Genomic DNA, 18166 nt, shown 5'->3' with positions numbered 1-18166 from the left:
CGACTCTTACAAAATTAAACTTCAAACGATGACGTTTTTGTAAATTCTTGAAGAACTAAGACGGATCGGTTTACATCGAATATCGAACTCGTCTCACACTTGTATCAAAACAGTTTCAGCTATATAAATGTTGTAGAGAAGTTTTATTTGGAGCTTTTGGGGTTTCAAAACATTTACTTAGGTAGCGAGCTCTATTAGAATATCGAACTCGTCTGGCAGTTGTAACATTATTTTGACGTCGATTAACTTTTAATATGAACTGAGATTTCTGACCGTTAATCATTCATTAATTATCACATGAACTCAGTATTAAAGAATGTATAGATAGATGTCACCTCTCCATACCCGTTTGGTACTTGATAAGCCACATTTGTTTAAGAATGAGCTTGGCCTTAAATCGAAACCCATAGCTAAATGGGTTCGGCTGCGAAATGCTGACATGGCATCCACGTGGCAATTGTTGATTAGATGATAGTGCGCGCAACCCGCTTAAGCAAAGTTTGGGTCTTCTTTGCAAAAACAAACCTTCAATTCGATTTACCCAGCTGTCACTCTTTCTTTTGCAAACAGCCTTTTTCGTGTTGAATTAGTTCTTCTTCTCCGTTCTAAATCTTTCCTTCTCTTGCCAGTTCTTCACGTGATTCTTCAAAGATAATCGATCAATATTCGTTCGGTACGATTTTATTATAGAATTTCTCTGTAGGGTTTTGTCATGATAATTCGAAATTCGAAATCAGTCAGACTTTCTTGTTGATTCTGACTAGTGATTTTAGGTTTTATTTCTGATGAGATGGAAGATACAGAGCGCACCCCTGCGGTTAATACAACCTCTCCGGATTTGCTGAAGAACACTCCTTCCAACATCGCCAGGTTAGAAGACGTAATCGAGCAATGCCGTGGCAGGCAAAAGTATCTCGCTCAGACCACAAGTCCTTCAGATGGGAGTGATGTTCGTTGGTACTTCTGTAAGGTTTCTTTGGCTGAACACGGTCAGTCTTTTATTTGCCTTTCTTGTAATTTTGGGACAAGAGATTGATTCATACTCCTTTTAAAAGTTTTTATCCTCTTTTTTTTTTTTTTCTGCAGAGTTAGCTGCTTCAGTACCTGGCACTGATGTAGTAGGAAAGAGTGAGTATTTCCGTTTTGGGATGAGGGATTCTCTTGCCATTGAGGCTTCTTTCCTCCAGGTTCTTCTCCTTCTTTTTAAGCTCTTTTTTAGTTTTACAATGTATTTGTTTATCTCTACATGTTCTTGACTATTTGGCTCTTTGGTTCAAGATTTGAATGGAACTGTCGTTTGTTATAATTTGTGTTGGGCAATTTTTGCTATAGAGAGAGGATGAGTTACTTTCACTCTGGTGGAAAGAGTATGCAGAATGCAGTCAAGGCCCTATTCCACAACTTAATCCTAAAAGTAAATCGAACAAGCACTCTACTGAAACTCTCTCAGAAGCTTCTGTGTCCTCTAGTCTATATGCACTCGAAGAGGAGAGGGTTGGTGTACCTGTTAAGGGTGGGCTATATGAGGTAAAACCTTTGAGGTTTAAAGATAGTATCTTAGAATTTTCCTGTCAAAATTAACATTGTTGAACCATTAGGAACCCATTAGAATTTTCCTGTATGAGGTAAAGACCGTTGAGGTTTCAGTCCATTTCTGATCAAGGAACCGGAATGCTGTAGGTGGACTTGGTAAGGAGGCATTGCTTTCCCGTGTACTGGAATGGAGATAACCGGCGCGTGCTTAGAGGCCACTGGTTTGCTCGTAAAGGTGGCCTAGACTGGCTTCCAATTCCAGAAACTGTTGCTGAACAGTTGGAGATTTCTTATCTTAACAAGGTTAGCTATCTTTCTGTGCAATACATTTTGATTTTATGGCCTATAAACAATTGATGCTTTTTCCTATTTGTTGAGATTTCCTGAAACTTGTTGATATAAATTGTAGATGATAACAATTGACCAATTTAGGTTGGTGTTTTGTTAGGTTTGGCATAGAAGAAGGTTCCAACCCTCTGGGTTGTTTGCAGCTCGTGTCGATTTGCAGGGTTCCAGTCTGGTATGTACTTGAGTTCATGGGTATGAAAATTGTAATTTTCTTTTCAGTTGAGTGATTGCATAGATGATATGATCCCAAGTTGTTAATGTAGGGACTTCATGCTCTCTTTACTGGGGAGGATAATACATGGGAAGCTTGGCTTAATGTGGATCCCTCTGGGCTCTCTGGCATTGTTGGCTATACTGGCAATGGAATTAAGTTGAGACGCGGTTATGCAGGCTCCTACTCTCCTAAACCTACACAGGTTCTTACAAATTATTCTGGAACTTATTCTCACATTTCTTTTCTAAGGTCTCATTAGAAATTGTGAAAGCTCACTGAGTAAGCTTTATTTTTGTGTTTGCTGATTAAGAGTTCCTGCAATCGAATCATATTTATTTTGCTTCTGTTCAGGAAGAAGTACGCCAACAAAAGGAGGAAGAAATGGATGACTATTGTTCACAAGTATGTCTTAGTATACTCGTTTCCAATGAATTGCATATAGAGCATCTGATCTCTGTTGTCAAACTATTTTCAGAATATCTCAATTTTTTTGTGCTGTGTGTTATTATGTCCAGGTCCCTGTTAGACATCTTGTATTCATGGTTCATGGTATTGGCCAAAAAGGTGAAAAGTCTAATCTTGTTGACGACGTTGGAAACTTTCGCCAAATCACAGCAGGTTTAGGGGAACGTCATCTAACCTCTCATCAGCTCGGCACTCAAAGAGTCCTTTTCATCCCATGCCAGGTATCTCTCTATATATAAATCTTTTTTTTTTCTGGTTTATCTTTGTATAGTATGATTTTACTTCATTTATTCTTTCTTTCTATATTGTTTTTTGTAGTGGAGGAAGGGTTTAAAGCTAAGTGGTGAAGCTGCTGTTGATAAATGTACTTTAGACGGTGTACGGCGTTTGCGAGAGATGCTGAGCGCAACTGTTCATGATGTGTTATACTACATGAGCCCCATTTATTGTCAGGCTATTATTGATTCGGTATTGCAATTTCCCAACTTTGATACTCTTTTTGTTTTAGTAGTGCCAAACTGAATCTAGTTTGTGATTTAGTTTTAGAATTTTTGAACAGCCTAATAGCTTATTAGACATTGTTACTATCATCTTCTGCATCATTATAATCTGTGCTTGTTTACATCTTTCAGGTCTCAAACCAGCTCAATAAACTGTATCTGAAATTTATAAAGAGAAACCCGGACTATGATGGAAAGGTGCATATCTCGTTATAAGTCTATTGCATTTCATCAATCTGTGACTAGTGTAAGCTTCCATTAAATTAAACAAACTCATGTTCTGTTCATGGACATTTATTATACAGATTTCCATATATGGACATTCTCTGGGGAGTGTTCTCTCCTATGACATCTTATGTCATCAGCACAATTTGTCATCCCCATTTCCAATGGATGCAGTATACAAGAAATTCTTTCCAGATGAAGAATCTCCTCCAATTCAAGCTAGCGCTGATGAACCTTGTAGTTCGCATCAATCATCAAAAATTGAGCCAGAGAAATCTAACCAGTTGAATAACACCGAGGAAATCACAGGTGAAGATAATGACATGATGGATAAAAAAACAACGTTGTTGGAGCATCAAGATGTCATTCAAGAAGGTCCTTCGTTGGTCTCTGATTCTGTAGTGGACATCGTTAGTGCTGCTATTTCCTCACAGGATGGACCAGATGGAGCTGACTGTAGAACGTATGATTCTTCTTCTTTTCCAGGACAATCATGGGAGAAAAAATGTGAAAATTCTAAAAACGAGGAGATGATCAAGTTATTGCAGGAAGAGGTAAATACTACCACTTCTAATTTTCAAATTTTCAGTCCTTTGATTAAATTTTGTAGCTTAGGTTCTTGCAAGCTTTCAGCATTTGTGTTCACAGCATCTCATACTTCCTTAGGTTTCTGTTCTGTGGAAGTTTTTCTCCAGCTTGTTTGCGGATTGAACAAAACAAAAAAATAGTTATTTTTATTTTTAATCCCAGGTTAAATCATTGAGGTCAAAAGTAGCGCAACTGCAATCAGAAAATGCCAGAATAACCGATGGTATTATTTCTGAACCTCCACTTTTATCTTTCCCGTATTTGGAACTTCTTGCATGTACATCTTACTGATGATATGAAATGGTGTTATCAACAGAAAAAACCAAGACATCTATGATACCTGAGAAGGCGCCAACTAAAGATGCCACTGCACCTTCTAGCTTTACTCCTTATATCAAATACCGAAAGCTGGAGTTCAAGGTCTGGGATCGTATACTTAATATTTTTCAATCTCATTCGAACCACAATGCAAAAAGTGTCAGCCTAACTTTTAACTGTATATCCTGCTCAGGTTGACACTTTCTTTGCAGTTGGCTCTCCTCTTGGAGTCTTCCTTGCCCTTCGAAATATACGTCTTGGGATAGGTAATACTTGTTGAGTAGAGTTTTCTTGTACGTTATTTGCTCTGCTATCCAATTATAAAGTCTCCTTTTTTTTTTAAATGTAAAAGCTGTTTAACATGTCTTAGGTAAGGGAAAAGATTACTGGGAAGAGGGAAATGTTATTGAAGAGATGCCAGCTTGTCGTCGAATGTTCAACATTTTTCACCCCTATGATCCTGTTGCGTATAGGTTGGTCTTCATAGGAATAAAAAAGTATTCTAGCTAGTTTATGGTCTCTCCTTATATTACGTTATTTTGACAGTGTTATTGTGTTTCATGCGTGCAGAGTGGAGCCACTTGTCTGCAAAGAGTACCTTCCCAAACGACCTGTTCTTGTTCCTTACCACAGAGGTGGCAAGCGGTTGCATATTGGATTACAGGTAATTAAAATCTTATGGTTTAGTGTTCCTGTTTCCTGCTTCTTCTAATTTTGTTTGCTGCAATGTTCGATAGGATTTCAAAGAGGATTTTGCGGAGCGTTCACAGAGATTAATGAATCATTTTGTTTCAGCAAGGGTGTGTGTTCCCAGACTTCTACTTAGTTTTTTTTAATCTTTTGCGATTCAACATACACAAGCCTCATCTTTAATTGTCATGCAGACAAGAGTTCTCACTATTTGCCAATCCAAAAGCTCGGATGAACTAGAAGGTAAAAGTTCGATTTGCTCATTTTTTCACTCCCATATGATGGCTCCAAATGGCATCTCCACAGTTGATGAATCCATCCATCTACTTTCTAATGTTCCTTGAACAGAGACTGAAGAAACCGATGACGAAAAGGATGGAAGGTCCTATGGTTCCTTAATGATGGAAAGGTTGACTGGAACTCGAGATGGTCGAATAGATCACATGCTACAGGTAGAAGAAATCATGATGCATCATCATTCATCACCTAATTAATAGCCTTTTAATATTCTTTTGGATTTGGCTTAAGCATGCTAGTTTTCAGATAATAATTGACTGACTCTTTGGGTGATGCAGGAAAAAACTTTTAAGCATCCGTATCTACAAGCTATAGGAGCTCATACGTAAGTGAAATTCTTCATTGATGAAAACATCACATCTACGTTTAGAAGTAAGAACTCAAATGACTGTAATATATATTGTGCAGAAACTATTGGAGAGATAATGATACTGCTCTGTTCATAATCAAACACTTATATCGTGAGTTACCAGACGAACCAAACTCGCCCATGGAATCCAGAGAAGGAGATGATAGTCCAAAAGACTCAAGTAGACCTCATAGCTGGATAGACAGAGGAGAGACTGATGATGCTGATGAAGAGCTTCCTTTAACATTCTCCAATAAAGAAATCGCAAGAAGCTTCTCTGCAGAAGCCAAGAAATATCTGAAGAAGCCTTAAACACTTTTGACCATAGGTTTAAATATCTGAAGTCCAGCAAAATAGCTCCCTGATTTTGTTTTTGTTTACCGTGCATAAGTAACATGTGATGCAGGAAATGTGAAAAAAAGAATACTCAAGACTATTGGTTTGTCTCATTGTAACTATAATTTTACAGATAATAAAGAGAGCTTCTTCCTTTGGGCATATTGTTTTGCTGTTAGCTGTGTTCATTTTTTCAGGTCCGTGGTTGGAAGATTTTAGCAGACATTGGCTTAAAAAACCGAGTTAAGACTCTAAAGCTGCTCCGAGTTCAGGCCACACAATAGCAGAGACCGACCACGAGCCATCATTACAGGCGCTAGGTTGCCAGTTCCAAGTAAGGGAGCGCCCAGTCCAAAATCCAGTTCAGTCGTCCTGAAGACAAGATCAAAGCGGGTCCTTGTCCGAGAAATACCCGAGCTAACATCAGTCCAGGTCGGCGACTCTCGATACAATGTATCAAATCTGTGAATGAGTACTGATTGTCAGTTCAGTAATCCATTTGTGTCTATGTTTGCTATCCCTGACATATGGTTTTGTTTCAGATTTTCGTCGGTGGTTTCACCTACAGCTACAGACAAGACGTTGCCAATGTAGCTCGAGGTAATACATTGCCTCTGTAGCTCGAGGTAATGGTCTCAGACTCTCAGTCTTCCTTTACCGTCAACAAGTCAGCCCAGCCCATGTTGCAGGTTTTATTGTAAAAATCCAGATTTTTCAGATAGCTATTGGCTCGGCCGGGAGATGTTTTGAGGGGTTTTACGATTCAATCAAAGGTTAATAGTAAGTGAGATTGCTTGGTGTTGAAGTAAAACTAGGCCACCGGAAAGAAGGTCGAGAGTAATAGAGAAAGGCTTGAACTTTTGCGGGTTGTTTCCAGAAGCTTTGACTATGATCCATGAACTGTTCGGTGAAACACACATCAAACATGTTCATTTTGAGTTTCAATAGGTAAAAAAAAAGTTTGTGCAGCAGTACCATACTTTAGTGGTTGATAGATAAGGTAGATTATGATCGGCTGGAATCTTATTCCACGAGATCATCATATGTAAACATGTCATGACAATAAATCTTTTCTATAGAAAATTCAAATCTTCTTTAAGAACCAGAAAAAAATGTAGATTTAAAGTTTGTTGAGAAAACTGATGCAAGTCTTTCAACACTTCTGTATTGTGTATGTTTCACTGCTAGAACACAATTCAAAAATGAAGCTATGGAAACAAAACTTTCTATTCACGACTGATCTCAAACTCAGCCCCTATAGGTAAATGGTCACTTGGGTGATGATCATTAGGTAAGAAACCAACAACATCCGGAGATTCGGGTTCAGGTAGTTGGAGGATACTCACAGGTTTGATGAAGTCTGAAGGAGAGAAGAAGATGTAATCAAGTGTGTTTGTGAAGCCTGGAGTGCAGTTTGTGAACTTAGGCTCTCCTCTTGTCACTTCATAGACACTACACATAGGAATAGGAGCCACTTCTTCTTCTTCTATGGTCTCTGCAGGTTTCTTATAACCTGATACTAGGTAACTATACACCTGAAAACAACAAAACAATTGAGAAAATAGATTTAAAGTGTAGAACTAAAGGCAAGGAATTGAATCAAACCATATCCCCAGGGATTGAATTGAAGTCACCAGCAAGTAGCAACGAAGGTGTGCACTCGAATTCATCTGATATTAGCGTCTTGAACTGAGCTAGTCGTGAAAGTAGATACTTGGCTTGAGCAAGCTTCACATCAGCCAGCTCCGGGTCCCTAGAAAGAAAGCAAACATGAGAATGAGACATGCTTTAACTAATAGGTGGTAACAAGAGTTGTTTTTTTACCAGTAAAGATGTGTGTTGGCCACGATGACCATGTGATGAAACGGCTTGTTGATCCTAAAAGCAGCCATTATCCCAACACAATCGCGTTTTAGTCTCACTTGTGGATCATTAAGGTCACGGCTGTCTTTTCCAGAATGTTCTTTTTTGTTTGAAGGGAACATGAGTAGATAAGAAATTGGTAAATGATGTTTGAGATATAAAAGAATCACCACAAAGAAGTTGACATATTAGATACCTTTCGCTTCTTTTTCATCACCTTTTGCTTCGTTGGAGGTCTCAATCTTCTGTTCGTCCAAAAGATCATTGTATTCGATCCGTTCTTTGGTGACCAATTCTGCACTAAATCCAAATAAGAGTCTTGTTTCTATCAGATTAAGGTTTCTGCACTAAAATGGAAACACGACTAGTGTTTTTAATCATATACCAGCTAGGCTTGAAGAAGATTGCACAACCATCACGCTTTCTCTGCCCAGTTCTCTGAATATAAATTCCAGAGTAGCCCAGAGACTCCATGTTTTTTCTGTAAAAGCTATCGTACTCATCTACTTCCTGAGAGAAATATGTAACAATATTAACTACCTACCTAGTGGAGACTGTCCAATGGATAACTAAGATGTAGTTTGGTCTCATGAGAAGAAGGGTTTCTAAATTTCTAACCAAAAACTCAAAAGAAGAAAGCTGACAAGAACAAACCTGCAAACAAAAGAAGTCAGCCTGGAGTTTTTTCAGAACGCTGAGAATGGCATGTGAACGAGCTTTCCATCTGCGGCACAAAAAGGAAGAGCAGGTCTCATTTACTGCAAGTATCTTAACAATTTTAGGATACTTGCAAAGTACATGTATATTAAAAAGATCACTACTGGGAGCAAAACCAAACATAGTGAGGCTGTTTCTAGGTAAAGTTCTTGGACACTTTTTTTTTGAAAGAATGTTAAATTTATTCAGATCAAAAAAAGCTTTTGTACAAACTAATGCAACTTGAGTTTAAGCTTGTGTGATAGTTTTGAAACAAATTTTGTGGAGTAGAGCCCGTCTAATCTCTAGACGAAAACCAAACCACCATCGCGTTGTTGAAAGATGTTCCAGCTCGTCCCCGGAGTGAACTGATTCTGTTTCGTATTTGCTTGTCGATGAACTTGATAAGAATGCTCGGAGGTCTCTGAACCTTGCTGTGTCTCCTACCATTTCTCTCCAGCCAAATACTGTGCACTGAAACTTGAAAAGTGTATCTTAGGAGGAACCTTGTCTCCCCTGAGACAGTGTGTGTCGATATAAGATCAAGAACTTGACTCCATATGTGTGAGTAGTTCTGTCCAAGTAGCTTCCTTGTAAGGTTCCTCCAAATAGTCTCTGTGAAGGTGCAGCTAAAGAAAAGATGATTTCGGGATTCGACTGCAGAGTTACAGAGGATACACTGAGCGTTTGCCTGAGAGTTCCACTGCAGCAGCCTATCTCCTGTTGCCAGGCGATTATGTACAGCAACCCAAGACATAACAGAGCACTTTGGAGTTGATCCAGCAAACCAGAGACCCTTATACCACTGAACTTTTGACTGCGGCACTCGAATAGAGTTCCAAGTTTGGTGTGTGTCGAAACAAGGTCGAAACACATTGCCTTTCCCTTTCCACTTAACCACATCGTCCTCTTCTGTAAGCCCCTGGGCTCTCAACTTCAGGATCTCCTTATCAATGGTGATCAAGTGTTTTGCTCTGTAGCGGCGGCTCCGGTAGTTTTGAATAACAAACTCGACGGTGGCGTTGAGATTGATCCCAAGCGCGATGCAACCTTGCATTTCGGTGAGGTCTATTATCCTCCCCAAGGGGGACCACTCATCAAACCAGAAAGAAGTAGGAGTTCCACTTCTTATTTCTACTTGTACAAAAGATCTGGCCAGAGCTCTATACTTCAATAGCTTCTTCCAAATCCAAGAACCTAGAGAGCTTGTGTCGCTGATACTCCAGAAGGAGCCCTTTCTTATCAGATACCGCTGAACCCATTTGACCCATAAGAGTAGTCTGCGACAGTATACGCCAGATGAGCTTGAGACAACATACCTTGTTTGTTTCAGACAACGACCGTAACCCTAAACCTCCCTCCTCTTTCGGTCTACATACGTTGTCCCAAGATATCTTGGCTTTTGTTGTACACATAGCCGGACCAGACCATAAGATCGATGAACAAAGCTGATTGATCTCTTTAATGCACTGTTTCGGGAGCCTATAAACCGACATCCAGAAGTTTGTTATACTGTGGATCACAGAGCCTATAAGTTGCAGGCGGCCTGCAAAGGAGAGCTGCCGTGCCGTCCAAGTTGTTATACGTTTCTTGACTCTGTTTACCAGAGGGGAATAGTCACTCGATGTCATACGCTTTGTTAAGAGAGGAACCCCAAGATAACGAACCGGAAGAGTCCCAATCTCAAAAGGAAACTGCTCCAATATGGCCTCTCTGTCTTCACATACTCCAGCCAAGAACAAAGTAGACTTTTCCAGACTTACATGTAAGCCTGACATACCAGCGAAATCTTTAAAGACTTCGAGAATCCCTTCCACCGAGCTCTTTTTGCCATCTGAGAATACCAATAAGTCATCTGCGAAACAGAGATGGGTCAACTGGACCTCTTAACAGTAAGGATGATATCCTATTTTCTTCTCCAAAGCTACTTTATTTAGCAACTTAGACAGCACCTCCATACAGATAACAAACAGATATGGGGAGAGAGAACATCCTTGACGAAGCCCTCTGGAACTATTAAAGTAACTAGCTAGTTCTCCATTGATCTGAACCGAAAAGGAGGCCAGTTCAATACACTTCTTCACCCAAAGAACAAATTTTTCCGGGAGATTTATCGCAGAGAGAATAGACAGCAGAAAAGGCCACTGAACTGAATCGAAAGCCTTGGAGATATCGATCTTTACCGCACATCTAGATGATATTGTTGGCTTGTGGTAGCTCTTGACAAGCTCAGAAGCTAGCAAAACATTCTCCATGAGCAGGCGGTCTTTGACAAACGCTGACTGATTCGTGGAGATGAACTTTGGGAGTATCTTTTTTAACCTGTTCGCCAAAATCTTTGAAAGTACCTTGTATAAGACATTACAACATGAGATGGATCTGTAATCTCCCATTTTTGTTGCTTCATCTTTCTTTGGTACAAGGGCTAAGATAGTAGAGTTTATTCCTTTGGGTAGAAAGCCTCTTGTAAAGAAAGACTGAACTGCTACAACGAAGTCTTTTCCAATAACCGGCCAAGCTGATTTATAGAATTCGCAAGTAAACCCATCAGGTCCTGGGGACTTGTTGGCTGCCATTGCAAATAAAACTTTTGTAATCTCCTCCTCTGATACCTCCTTATCTAAGAACCGCATATCTGTTTCTTCGCATTCAAACCCCAAAAGTTGTTTAAGTTCTGCTTCTAGAATGCCTATGAAATCATCCGGCTTGTGCGATAGGAACAGAGAAAAATGCCTCACTGCCTCCTCCTTAATTTCTTCTTGATGTTTTGCTATTGTACCATCTTCTTTATGGATCTCTCTGATCGCGTTACGAACCTCTCTAACTCTGGCGGCTCTATGAAATTGCTTATTGTTGCCATCTCCAATGCCCAACCAATGAGCTTTTGCCTTTTGACTGAGAATTTTCTCTTCAAGAGTAGAAAGAAAATTCCAGCGATCATGGGCTAGTGACTCCTCTCTCATATTCTCTTGTGTTGGGTTGAGCATAGTAGTATTTTGGCGATCACAGAGGATACCCCAAGCCTCCTTTGTTTTCTTCTCTATTTCCCCAATATGAACTTTGCTGCCGCAGAAGAGGTTTCATCAGCTTCAACTTCTTTGACAGGCGGTGCAAAGCAGAAGTAGAGTTAAAGAGAGGATCCGTAGTAGCCCAAAAATCTTTAACCAAAGGAAGGAACTCCGGGAACTCAGCAATAGCATTAATGAATTTAAAAGGTTTTCGAACTTTAGCCACCCCCTCCTGGATCACAATCCTACAGCGCATATGATCAGAGCAACCTCCCGCCTCAAAGACACAATAAGCTTAAGGGAACTTCTGCAGCCATGAATCATTCATCAAGGTACGATCCAGTTTCTTGCAAATCAAGTCATTGTCCCTTTTATTGCTCCAAGTGAGCTTGGGACCTTGATAAGACATGTCAATAAGCGAGCAATAGTTGGCCATGCTTTGAAATTCTCTCATCCCATTTGACACCAACGACATGTCCTCATTCCCTGAGTGCTCTTCTTCATCCAATATCTCATTAAAATCTCCAAAAACCAACCATGGCTTGTTCCTTATCATAGGTGAGTCCTGATGAGATTTCAGATCCTGCCATAGCTCCCTTCTCTCTTCCATGTGTTAGCAGCATAAACAAAAGAACAAAATATTTCTTCAGCCATCCCATCCAGTAAGATGGCACAAGTGATTACTTGGCCACTCTTAAAACATGGAGTCACTCTAACCTTCGGACTCCAGACAATCCAAATCCTTCCCAACCTATTATTTTCATAATTAGACAGGAAAGACCAATCACCAAAAATTGATTCAGCAATACGATTTGCTTTTGTTTCCTTTACTTTCGTCTCCAGTAGACAGCCAAACTGGAACGATCACTTTCTGATCCATTCTCGAACTACAGAGTGTTTAGTTTTTTTATTGAGTCCTCTGATGTTCCAGAAGAAACCAGACATCAATTATTTTTGCGAGTGGACTTTTTGCTCGAAGCCAGAGGTGCACCCTCCTTGGCTTTCTGAGCACTCGGGTCAGATAGAAACTTGTGCTTATCTTTAGAGTCTCTTGGTAGAGACTGCCGCATGATAACCACAGTTTGGTCCTTCTCTCTTGTTTGATTAATCTTCCTCTGCGTATCTACTGACATAGGGTTTTCAGCAGTCTCAGAACCTTCCTGAACAGAATCTACAGACCCTCCTGGACGGTATCCTCATTAACCTCCTCTTCCTCCTCCGTTGAAGCAAGAACCGAGAATCTTGAGGTAGTCAAGACCTGTTCAGGCTCTGTCATCTTCTTAGGTGATCTACTAGCTTTCCCTGGGGACACATCAGACCACTCCAGCTCCTTTGGGGTAATCGCTTCCGCTGATTGACTCCTCACTGTTACTTCTGTTAAACCCATATTTTCCTCTGCTTCCACATCCACCACCCGAGTCCTATCATTCACCCCATCAGACTCCATACTCTGCTCTTCTTCCTTATCCTTTAACTGATCTGAAGTAGGAACCTCCTCTCTCTGCGTATCAGCTTGTTCCTCCAAGTTATCAATCTCATTAATTGATGAACCCACAATTTCACCATCTTCCACCTCTACATTTGTTTGTTCTTCCACCTCTACATTTGTTTTTTCTTTCAAAACCTTCTTTGGAGCCAAGCATGCCTGCTCCAGATGGCCCCACTTCATACAGTTAGAGCACCTCGAGGGGAGCCAAGGGTAGATATACTCGACAAGAGTCTCTTTACCGTTTAGGTTGAAACTCATCGATTTAGGAAGTTCTTTTGTGAGATCAGCATTCACAAATATTCTTTGCAACTTCAAATCGACACATTGTGCTGTTTCCGGGTGGAGCCTAACAGGAACTCCCACTGGACTTGTTATCAAACTCAAACCCTTCCAAGATACCATATTCATTGGGACATGTTAGAGATGTACCCATAACGGGATGGATTTCTCTTCTGGTTGATCCTCCTCAATGAAAGGGGACTAGTTAGACATAACCACTGGAATACCAGCCAAATTCCACATACCCCGACGAAGGATGTGTTTCCTCGTTGAAGAGTTTGGAACCCTAAACTTCATAGTGTTCGAGTTGATAATATACACCTCCACCATCTGTGTTTTATCTCCCAAACCCCAAATCTTATTCACTATGGCATGGCCTTTAGCGATGTGAGGTGCTTTGTCCAAAAACTTTCCCATAAGAAATTCATCCCATAAGGGAGATGCATCCTTCACTTCATCAGGAACCAAGATCGATCCCACTCCATCCTTCATCACCACGTTAACCTCGTACCTCTTTAGACCTTTCTGTTCACCTTGAACCGCTCTAACCCAATTGCCTTTTGAAGGAACCGGAGTCAAAATAGGCGGAGAGCCCATCTCAGACGAGTCGGAATTAGCCGGAGCCCCCATCGGTAAACCTTTGGCGGCGCCGGCAAGCTGCCTTGGGGAAGAAACCACCTTGAAACCCTAATCGCCAAAGTTCTTGGACACTCAATAGGATCCATTATTGTTTTAGTACTTTTGGCTTGTAATCATGATCGGAAATAAACTTTTTAGAGGCAAATCTTGAGTTAAGTGTTTATATTCTAGGCTATTGATCACAAAGGGGGTTTGACTAATGTAAGAAAAAACTGGATTTCAAAACTGAGAAACATACTTGAGGCAGGCAGGTGGAGAGTGTGGGAAAAGGGAGCTCTTCACATAAACCTAAAAGAAAGGAAAAGAATAAGCTCAAAAAGATGAGAAATCACATGAACCAAACAAACAAACAAAAAAAGGTAAAAGAAACTACATTTATCTATAAATTTTAAAGTCTTAAAACACACAATACAAGGACTCAGTTTTGATGTGAATTAGAATACAAATTTTTTTTTTGTCAAATCATTATGAAAGACCTTTGATTATTTGAATACCTGAGCTAGTATGTTATAGGAAACGAGACGGAATCTGATGCCTGCAAACAATTAAAACTCTCATCACATTCGCCAACTCGAAAATTACATACTTACAAGTTTTTTACCATCTTTTATTTCTAACATAGACATTTATAGAAACCACAAGAACATACCATCAGGTTTACTGATTGAATTAAGATCAGCTCCTTCAACAGATTCAAATTTTCCAACTTTAGGATCCATTGCAGTAGTCATCCTTTTCGAAAGAATCTTCCTGCTGGCTCGACAACTGTTCAATCAAAATCAAAAGGGTCAACAAAGCTATGAAAATTATCAATATTTAGGTTGAAATTAAAAGAGGCCGAATCAGTCAATCATTGCCTATTATTAAGTATCAGCCCACTAAAATCAAAGATTCGAGAGGATAAAATTTTGTTCATTTTTTTCTCTCGATTTGGTCACATTAGTGAATTCGAAAGTACAAATAAGGAAACAACCCACCTGGCTAAAGAAGGAGGAATGGGAGGAGGAAGATGAAGCAGAAGAGTATTGTTAAACATCTGTAGAGTACTAATTAAACCAGCTTTTGTTTGGCCTTTGACTCGAGAGGGTTCAAAATGAAATATACAGTCTGCTGAAAAACTAGGAAAATATTTTTATTCCGTCCCCTTTACTTTTTAAAAATCATGCAATGAACCTTAAATTTGATATCAGTCAAATATAACCAATATTTTCTCTTAGAATTCTTTTTTCCTTTGCAATTTGATATTACAAATTACAAACACAACTGTTTGAATCATTAGATATCGTGCATAATAGTCTCTATAATTGGTAGTATTGTTGCTGGATGACATAAAAAAGAAATCTACATTTATAGAGTTGAGAGTTTGATACTCAAACTTCTACATTTCAAAAATCATTTCACTTAATTTCTCCTTTGCCTCAGTTATGTTTTTGTTGTTGAGAGTCACAGTATTGTGGGAACTCACACCTGCAAGGATGATTTCTCACCTGCAGCCAAAAAAAAGTTATCAATCTTTCTGAATTAATTGGTCACACCATCGTCTAGAAAGTTGTCGATAATATTATACCTTCCGCAATGTGAAAGATACCCTTCTCGGACTTCTCCTGATCACTTTATCCTTCACCTTGTCAATCTATTAGAGAACACAGCAGTAGATAGAAGAGTTGAGGTCAAAGTTATCTCAAAGGAGAGATTGAAGCCAAGACAAACAAACAGAGGTTTTGGTGAGTAGTATACAAACCTTGTGATGTGGAATGTAATGATTCCAAGCGTAGCGAGCTTCCCCGGATAATAGGAGCATAGACCGAGGAGGAAGATATAAAGCTTTCTTGATGCAAGTGGAGGTATCTGGCTTCTCTTCTTCATCCGTGCTGGTTGAGGTTACTTTCCAGGTGGAAGCAGAGTATCTTCTGAACTCCATAATGCAAGGACCAGCTAAGGAAAGGCTGAAAATGCAATCTTCAAACGCTGAATGTGTGTCAATGTGAGGTGATAAACCCACACCAGATGGGTACTCATTTACCTACAACAAGAATTCCTCAGCCATCAATGTAGTTCAAAAGCATTATAAAGAGTCTAGTGTTGATGATGTACCGTTAACTGGTCTAGTTTCAAGCTTGCTGGGTCGTAGTCAAGGTTCGGGAACAATGAGATTCTTTGGAGTATAGGAGAAACAAACGGTGGAAGCTCTCCGAGACGGTTCTTGGTATCAACATTTCTTGTCCCGTAACAAAACTCATATCCATAGTGTTGAACACGCCGTTTGGCGAGACCGATCCAAGGCTGAGTATCAACAGCCGCAAGCAATTGCTGATAGAGACAGAGAACGATAAGCAGCAACAAAATAGGTAGAGAAGAGATCATCATGATCATCAAGTGCATACTAGACCTTAAAGCACATCACAGATAGTACCTGTTCTTCTTCAGCAGTGACAAAATCAGGTAACAGGAAGAGCCCTGGGATATTCAAATCTGAACCAGACAAAGACACTGGGACGCATTCGTTCACCTGCGTCTAAGCAAAAATAGAACAGTGAGCAAGTGAATGCTAATTGCAACCGAATCACAGACAAGACACAAAGTTTCTGTCTTTAACCCAACATTAACATAACGTTACATAAAAGAACAAATCGGTGCAAGTGAAGTTGAAAAAGAATGCTCATCGCAACCGAATCACTAATACAAGACACAAAGGTTCTGTCTTTATCTTTAAACCCAACATCAACATTAAAGATCAAAACTTTGAAAGCACAAATGTAACTGGGAGTACCTACCTGGGAAGGTAACTGAAGAACAGAGTGTCGAATATGTAGAGTCCGTCCATCGAGGTCCGGACATGGCCGACCACTCAAGGATTCTAGAGCGGATTTCGCGGAGAACGGATCCGCGAAAGAGATGATGACACGAACGCCGCTCTCGTCCGCCGGGTAGACGCCCTTCACTTCACCGAAAGCAGAGAACACCGCCCCTATCGCGTCGTGCGAAAGTCCAACCGCCGGCCCGCAATTCGCGACGTACAGATTGGATGAGTTGGATTCTCCGGTGCCGGAGGAAGGCGACGGACGGACGAATCGGGGCTGCACCATTTTCCTAACCAGAGACTGTTCCTTGTGGTTCCTCACTTCCTCCGACCGACTTGGGGTTTTCGAAAGGACCCGACCCATTTTTTCGTAACATCAGTACGAGTCTGGCTCGACTTCCTTGATCAGATTTAGGCCGTTTTCATTTTTTTCTTACTTAGAATTATTTCAGAGTGTTAGTTCTTTTTCAGACATTCAAGTAAAGCATAATACGATTTGAATAGATAATCTGAGGTTCGAGTTAACAAGTCAGTTCGCTATAGGCTATTACATGTTAATCTCATCCTATATCTACCCAAACCCACCATCCTTCCTTTCTGCCCTTATCTCGCGTTCAAGCTATGTCATTACCCTTTCGGGTCTGGTCATGATCTGCATCCAAACAAAGAGGCATAAGCAAACAACATGCTTAGTGAGAGCGGTCATTCCGTCCCACTCAACCAAGTAAAACAATCGAGTCAATCAGTCAATAAATGGACATGCTTATCATCAGTCAGTTACTTAGCCGACCCAATCGTTCCAAGCCAAAGCGCCATCAGATTCAGTCAAGCCCTAGCAGGCCAATACGGCTCTAGGCGCATGATCTGATCCAGATGCGTCGATGGAAGGAACCGACTGTTCGGACCAAGCCAGAACTTAGCAGATAATTCGAATTAGACAAGCAATCAGTACATAGAACATTCCTATCAATCAGACTACGATTCAGTACGATAGGCTACGGTCACGCACTCACCTTTGTCTTAGAGTCGATTTGTTCTGTTTGATTCAGTCTCTTCTGACACCTCTTGAGCGGTTTCCGTAGGATCTTCGATCGTTCAGACAGTCGGATTCACCCCACAAACGATCGTTCTTGACTCGGACTTGATCAATCCAGCCAAATATCGAAAACTCTCCCTTAATCAGACTTTTCTCTCTCAGAGTTTCTCTCTGGTTCTTTCTTCCCCTTTCCGTACAGAAATGGCGAAATAAGACAAAGGAGACGATTAAAATGGGCAGTTGGGCGGTTTAGACCCGAGAAACTGCCAAGTTAACCATTCCCGCTTATTTTACACGCGGCTCTTAATCCGTAACCGCCACCCCGCGCTCCAAAGCGTTCCAACGCGAGTTTTCCCCTTTTTGGATTTTAACTGTTCCCGCCAGTTTTACTTAAACGAAACTCGAGCTAGAGCTGACTGATCCAGTCGACAACTCTAACCGCCTTGTCCGAATCAGACTGATACTACTGAATCAGCTCATCTCAGCTTAGCCG

General features: G+C 40.4%; 3 protein-coding genes across 7 annotated transcripts; 1 reads left to right on the top strand and 2 right to left on the bottom strand.

Annotated features, from left to right (window-relative positions):
- The first annotated feature begins 506 nt into the window (after positions 1-506).
- Positions 507-6464, top strand: LOC106312049 (phospholipase SGR2-like). Of its 3 annotated transcripts, none has more exons than XR_001264132.1 (23): positions 507-673; positions 774-989; positions 1087-1187; positions 1333-1527; positions 1681-1836; positions 1982-2053; positions 2145-2297; positions 2447-2497; positions 2611-2781; positions 2879-3028; positions 3193-3258; positions 3366-3839; positions 4036-4096; positions 4190-4293; positions 4385-4457; positions 4562-4664; positions 4762-4855; positions 4929-4991; positions 5076-5124; positions 5230-5333; positions 5457-5503; positions 5587-6295; positions 6406-6464. XR_001264132.1 is itself a non-coding variant. In XM_013749423.1 (23 exons), the coding sequence occupies exons 2-23, from the start codon at positions 791-793 to the stop codon at positions 5837-5839; spliced, it is 2628 nt and encodes an 875-aa protein (XP_013604877.1). In that variant the 5' UTR covers positions 507-673; positions 774-790; the 3' UTR covers positions 5840-6024. The 3 variants fall into 3 exon arrangements, 2 of the variants coding, with proteins under 2 accessions (XP_013604877.1, XP_013604876.1); XM_013749423.1 differs by lacking the exon at positions 6406-6464 and having other exon boundaries at positions 3366-3660; positions 3772-3839; positions 5587-6024; XM_013749422.1 differs by lacking the exon at positions 6406-6464 and having other exon boundaries at positions 512-673; positions 765-989; positions 5587-6024.
- A 453-nt stretch (positions 6465-6917) lies between these two features.
- Positions 6918-14926, bottom strand: LOC106312051 (carbon catabolite repressor protein 4 homolog 4-like). 2 transcript variants are annotated; one of them, XM_013749424.1, is made up of 10 exons: positions 14815-14926; positions 14487-14602; positions 14332-14372; positions 14076-14125; positions 8381-8450; positions 8112-8236; positions 7923-8026; positions 7688-7829; positions 7469-7616; positions 6918-7398 (listed from the first exon to the last, which is right to left on the bottom strand). In XM_013749424.1, exons 1-10 carry the CDS (start codon positions 14871-14873, stop codon positions 7090-7092), a joined length of 1164 nt encoding a protein of 387 aa, XP_013604878.1. In that variant the 5' UTR covers positions 14874-14926; the 3' UTR covers positions 6918-7089. The 2 variants fall into 2 exon arrangements, with proteins under 2 accessions (XP_013604878.1, XP_013604879.1); XM_013749425.1 differs by having other exon boundaries at positions 7688-7826.
- Positions 14927-15088: 162 nt separating this feature from the next.
- LOC106308184 (alkylated DNA repair protein alkB homolog 8) lies at positions 15089-17021 on the bottom strand. 2 transcript variants are annotated; one of them, XM_013745319.1, is made up of 6 exons: positions 16612-17021; positions 16251-16346; positions 15932-16147; positions 15579-15860; positions 15405-15470; positions 15089-15324 (listed from the first exon to the last, which is right to left on the bottom strand). In XM_013745319.1, the coding sequence occupies exons 1-6, from the start codon at positions 16999-17001 to the stop codon at positions 15256-15258; spliced, it is 1119 nt and encodes a 372-aa protein (XP_013600773.1). In that variant the 5' UTR covers positions 17002-17021; the 3' UTR covers positions 15089-15255. The 2 variants fall into 2 exon arrangements, with proteins under 2 accessions (XP_013600773.1, XP_013600772.1); XM_013745318.1 differs by having other exon boundaries at positions 16251-16352; positions 16612-17020.
- Positions 17022-18166: the final 1145 nt, after the last annotated feature.

This window comes from Brassica oleracea, chromosome C8 (assembly GCF_000695525.1).
Source record: "Brassica oleracea var. oleracea cultivar TO1000 chromosome C8, BOL, whole genome shotgun sequence".
Classification (NCBI taxonomy): Eukaryota; Viridiplantae; Streptophyta; class Magnoliopsida; order Brassicales; family Brassicaceae; genus Brassica; species Brassica oleracea.
Note: the sequence above shows the minus strand (reverse complement) of the source record. Positions and strands in the feature narration are given on the sequence as shown.